This window comes from Pteropus vampyrus, unplaced genomic scaffold (assembly GCF_000151845.1).
Source record: "Pteropus vampyrus isolate Shadow unplaced genomic scaffold, Pvam_2.0 Scaffold195, whole genome shotgun sequence".
NCBI classification, from domain to species: domain Eukaryota; kingdom Metazoa; phylum Chordata; class Mammalia; order Chiroptera; family Pteropodidae; genus Pteropus; species Pteropus vampyrus.
Genome location: NW_011888976.1, coordinates 3,656,612 through 3,661,941, shown reverse-complemented (window position 1 = coordinate 3,661,941; position 5,330 = coordinate 3,656,612). Strand labels below are relative to the sequence as shown.

The 5,330-nt window shown below is 39.5% G+C and overlaps 1 protein-coding gene across 1 annotated transcript in view; it reads left to right on the top strand.

The window, feature by feature from the left end:
* LOC105299866 (voltage-dependent calcium channel subunit alpha-2/delta-3) overlaps window positions 1–5,330 on the top strand; it is a gene marked incomplete at its 5' end in the record, with an annotated part of 177,260 nt that overhangs the window by 8,478 nt on the left and 163,452 nt on the right. Inside the window, one exon of the mRNA XM_023537645.1 lies at window positions 4,705–4,800. Coding sequence (XP_023393413.1) covers window positions 4,705–4,800 — 96 coding nt within the window. The remainder of the gene's footprint in view (window positions 1–4,704; window positions 4,801–5,330) is intronic.

Sequence of the window (5,330 nt, the reverse complement as noted above, 5' to 3'; positions counted from 1 at the left end):
TTTTTTCTTAAATGAAATGAATCACAAAATAAGAGTCCCAGGAGTTATAAAGTTATTATTTCCCTTTCCCATTCTTACATCCGATTGAAATCAGAGCCCTGAAGAATCACAGATTTTGATAGAGGATAGAAATGGAGGTGAGAAGAACAAACATGCCTGCTGGTCTCCAAATCCCAGAGTTGACATGAGGTCTATGGCATGAGCTACTAGAGGGGAAGAGAAAGCAGAAAACTGAAGTGTGAGATACCCAAGACTCTACATTTACTATCATCTCATCCACATGCTCTGTTGGCATATCAGGTGTCAGAACTGTTTCATGTTTTCAGCTGGTGGGAGATTAATGCATAAAGCAACACACTGTGTGAGAAAGTAGCCTGCAGACACTGCAAAATGAGCCCAGTGAATACCTCTTGTGCCCCTTTCTGGGACCCGGCTAAAGCCATCTTCTCAAGTGTGTCCCTCCCAACAGGTGATAAAGAATTGATACAAGAAGTCCTTTTTGATGCTGTGGTGAGTGCTCCCATTGAAGCCTATTGGACCAGCCTTGCCCTCAACAAATCTGAGTAAGTGGTTGCACGTGTCCCCCTTTCATGGCCATTTCCCCACAAACAGTCCGAAATATGGTTATAGTTTAAAGAACTAAACTGTTTTAGGAGCCTGGTGTTAAAGTTCTTTAATTTTCCCCAAAGCTCCAAACCACAAGAGCTAGAGCAGATTAGCGGCTCGGGTTTGGATGGCAAGCTACTGGGTTTGACATATAATTTGTTTGAGTTTTAACATTACATGAAATTTGGTATGCTGAGGTAGGGTGACACTTCCGAGAGAGAGGGAGGTGGAAGGAGCATTTTGCTTCCTGGCCTGCCATGGCTCCCTCTACTTCACAGTCTGGAGGGAACTTGAGATCTGGGCCAGGTTAGGTTGTGAGAAAGATAGGGAAGTGAGAGCTCTATTTCATTAAGGTATCAGATATAACTCTGTGGTTTAATTTCTGAAGTGGAGGATGTAGGAGGAGGAGGGTGGGCAAGAGTAGTTCTTATTAAAGACTAGGGTGAGAACTGCTTCAGCAGCTTATTATTGTTATTTTATTACCATCATTTTACTACTATTTTTACTAGGTTATTGAAGGTTAACAATAAGAAGAAAAATCTTTTTTTTTTTTTTGACATCTTCACATCATACAATTATTCAGTTCTCTCTCCTTTTCTGGTCTTTATTAGTTTATTTTCTTTTTTCTTTTTTTCTTCCATTCTGTATATTCTCTTCTATCCTACCTATTTTTTATTCTTTCTTATTGCCATTCATTCATATATTCATCCAATATTGATGGCATGTTTTGTTATGTGCTAGGCATGGGGCTAGGTGTTGGTGAATGAAGATAACTCAATTAAACATAGTCCCTGCCATCATGGTACCTGTGATATATAGTGTGCTAGATCATTAAGAATTGTGATAACTACTCTGAAGGAAAAGTAAAGATGTGTAGACTGTAGCAAGACCAAGAGTGGAGATGGAAGAGTGGAAGCTTTTCTGAGTTGAAGGTTTGGAGAGAATTCCAGGGAAATGGAACAGCATGTGCAAAGGCCCTGAGTCGAGAAAGTTTTTGACACATTTGAGGAATTTAAAGAAAACCAGTGGAGCTGAAATATAGAAGGTAGGGTGCAAGATCTCGGGAGATGCGGCTGCAGAGGTCCCAAGTGGTTCGAGACCGCGAGAGTCAAGTTAAAGATTGTGGATTTTATACTCAGAGCATTAGAAAATTATTGAGGGTTTTAAGAAGGACATTTTAGGAAGGACGTAATTAGATCTGTATTAAAAGATTCTTGTGCTGCTCTGTGAAGAATGGAGAATAGAATGTAATGGGAAAAGAACAATGGTGATGTCTCCTACAGCATTCCAAGGGACCTGCCACTTGGACAGGGCAGTGGCAGTGGGCACAGAGAAAAGAGATGTACCTGTGGCACACTTCAGTACTAAGATGCCCAGGACCTGATAGTGGGTTTGCTGTGTGGAGAGGGCAGCTGAAGGATGGTTCTCAGGTTTAGGACATGATTAACCGGGTAGATAGTGGAACCTTTTTCTAGGACAGGAGACAATGAAGGAGTGACAGGTTTGGGACCAGATGTGACCAAAGCTCTTTTCAAGACATTTTAGGCTTAAAATCCCAAGTGGAGATATAAGGTAAGCAGTTTAATACATGAGCATAAAGTCCCAAAGAGAGACTACCATTCGCATTATATTTGGAGTGTTTTAGTCTGCTTACCTGCATGGATCTTATTCTCTGGGATGTTGGGAAAGAGTCAGAGCTTTTCCTGTGACTGCATTCTCTAGGGGATGTAGAAATGTTTCTTTTAGGCTTTTATGAAACTCAAAATCCTGTGCAAAGACTGCCGATTCACTCCTAACACATGCAAAAGATTTCCAAGATGGTAGCTTGCTTTGTAGTCCACATCTGCAAGTGATTGGGCAGCCTGGCTTTCCAATTTGGTGTAGGCTACAAGCAGAAACAAATGCGTAGTGTTGGTTTTTATTCACCCTTTAAATGCTTAAAGCTAATATTGGCCACTTTTGACTACCATCAAAGGTTAAGTAACCAAGTGATCTTATATTGCAGATGACATCGATAATGCTTCTAATCAAATTGCTAGTAGCATCTAGGGCAAGGAAGCAAACTCAAAAATCAGTATGTTCTTCATATTTTTATTGTAGAATAAATTATGTATTTGTTGAGAAAGGCCATTTGCTTTTTATTTTATTTACTTTTATTTATTTTTTATTTTACTTAAAAATTTTTTTTATTAGTTTCAAGTATGCAGTACATTATGAGACATTTATATAGTTTATAAAATGATTGCCCTAATTGCTCCTTCTCTACTCTGGTTTTCCACCTAGCCAATTTATTAATGCTAACCGAATTCTCTATGCTGTGCTCCCCATCCCTGTGACCATTTCTCAACTACTAATTTGTACTTCTTTAACCCTTCACCCCATTCTCCCAGTTCCCCAACCCCCCATATCCTCTGTCCATCACCAAATTGTCCTCTATATTTGTGAATCAGGTTTTGATTAGTTTGTTCTTTTTGTTCTTTAGATTCTGCATTTAAGTGAAATCATATGTTATTTATCTCTGTCTGACTTATTACATTGAGCATAATAACCTCTAGGTCCATCCATGTCGTTGCAAATGGTAGGATTTCATTTTTCATAATGGCTAAGTAATATTCCATTGTATATATGAACTAGTTGTCTGTTGATGGGCATTTACGTTGCTTCCATATCTTGGCTATTGTAAATTGTGCTGCCATGAACATAGGGGTGCATAGATCTTTACGAATTATTGTTTTGGTTTTCTTTGGATAAATACCCAGAAGTGCAATTGCTGGGTCAAAACTTATATCATTTTAACTTTTTGAGAAACATCCAGACTGTTTTCCATAGCAGCTATACCAATTTGTAATCCCACCAACAATGTATGAGAGTTCCTTTTTCTCCACATCTTCGCCAACTCTTGTTCTTCGATTTAATGATGATAGCCATTCTGACAGGTGTCAGGTGATATCTCATTGTGGTTTTAATTTGCATTTATTTGATGATTAGTGACCTTGAACATCTTTTCATATGTCTGTTGGCCATCTGTATTTCCTCTTTGGAGAAGTACTTGTTCAGGTCTTCTGCTCATTTTTTTAATTGGATTGTTTGCTTTTTTTGTCATTGAGTTGTATGAGTTCTTTATATATTTTGGATATTAACCTCTCATCAGATATATCATTAGCAAATATCTTCTCCGAATCAGTCAGTTGTCTTTTTGTTTTGTTGATGGTTTCTTTTGCTATATAAAAAAAAAACTTTTAGTTTGATGCAGTCCCATTTGTTTCTTTTTACTTTTGTTTCCCTTGCCCAGGAAGATATATCCGAAAAGAAATTACTGTTGGTAATATCAGAGAGTTTACTGCCTATGTTTTCTCTAGAAGTTTTATGGTTTTGGGTCTTACATTTAAGTCTTTAATCCATTTTGAGTCTATTTTTGAATACAGTATAAGAAGGTAGACCATTAGTTTTTTAAAAGAAGTATGTGTTGTGAATATCCTGAAGAACATGCTCAAACATACAAAATTTGCCTGGAAAGTTGGAAAAAAAATATTTTTGGTGAATTTTTAAATGACTTTTCTTTGTTAAGGTCATTCTTAGGGTTCCTACGCATAGCATTCTGCAGGGCAATTTCAAGAAGCCATTTTTTTATTCATCTCTTTAGGGTTGGTGGTGAGGATGAGGCCTATGCTCTGGTAGAATTAACAAGTTGGTCCCCCCAAAATGGTGTAGAATTCGTCTAAGACATTTCCAGGTTGTGGGATGCCACGGGATTTTCTTCCTTTTCTTAAAGTTGTTCCTGTTCTCAGCCCGCTCTCCCTGAAGTACCCAGTCACTTGAGATAAAGGTTTGTTTAAATTAGCATTGGGGGTGCATTTTCTCATGATGCTTTTGTTGTCACTGAATTCTTAGTTTTTCTGGCACGAATTTTTTTAAGTGATAAGAGTTTGCATTTTGTGCTTGGGGATTGTGTGTGTTTGTATGTGTCTATAATTTCTTTCAAAATTTCAGGTTTCAAAACTGCTATTTCGTAAAACATTTTCATGAGCCTTAAAGTGCAAAAGCCATTATCTGCTTACTGTCTGAAAGAACCCCCTGATGTCTGCTGCTCTGTTTCAGGAATTCTGACAAGGGTGTGGAGGTTGCCTTCCTTGGCACTCGCACGGGCCTCTCGAGAATCAACCTATTCGTTGGGGCTGAGCAACTCACCAATCAGTAAGTGGAAGGGGTCCATCGTGGGGCCCAGTGAAATCCTGAGGTGGCAAATTCAAAGAGAAGCTTATTTCATTCCTGATTCCATCACTGATAGAAACAAAATTCAGGCCACCCCAGGCCTGTTGACATTTTCCTCTCTCTTCTACCATGGGGGCCCAAGCATGTATGTTCACCTGCCTGTTGGCCCTTCCACAATCCTTTGTTCGTCAGTCTTATTGGCTTCTGCCCACTGTTCTGGCATCCTCTCCCATCCTAGTGAATTGTCTCAGAACTCTGGAGATGGCGCAGCTGCTGTGGGGTGGGGCAGCCAGAGGGGAGACAAATCATCTCCTGACAAATGGCTTCAGGGGGTTCAGCTGCTCTGCTGAGGAGTTCCTGCCTGTCCAAGAATCAGTGTTTCCAGTCTGGTATTTATTTGTTTGTGTATGTTTTGATAAACCTCTGTGCCTCTGCGCTGATCCTGAAGGCCTGCAGAGCCCCATACCCAGGAGTGGGAAGTCTGGTGTTATTCAGGTGTGACTATGTTTCCT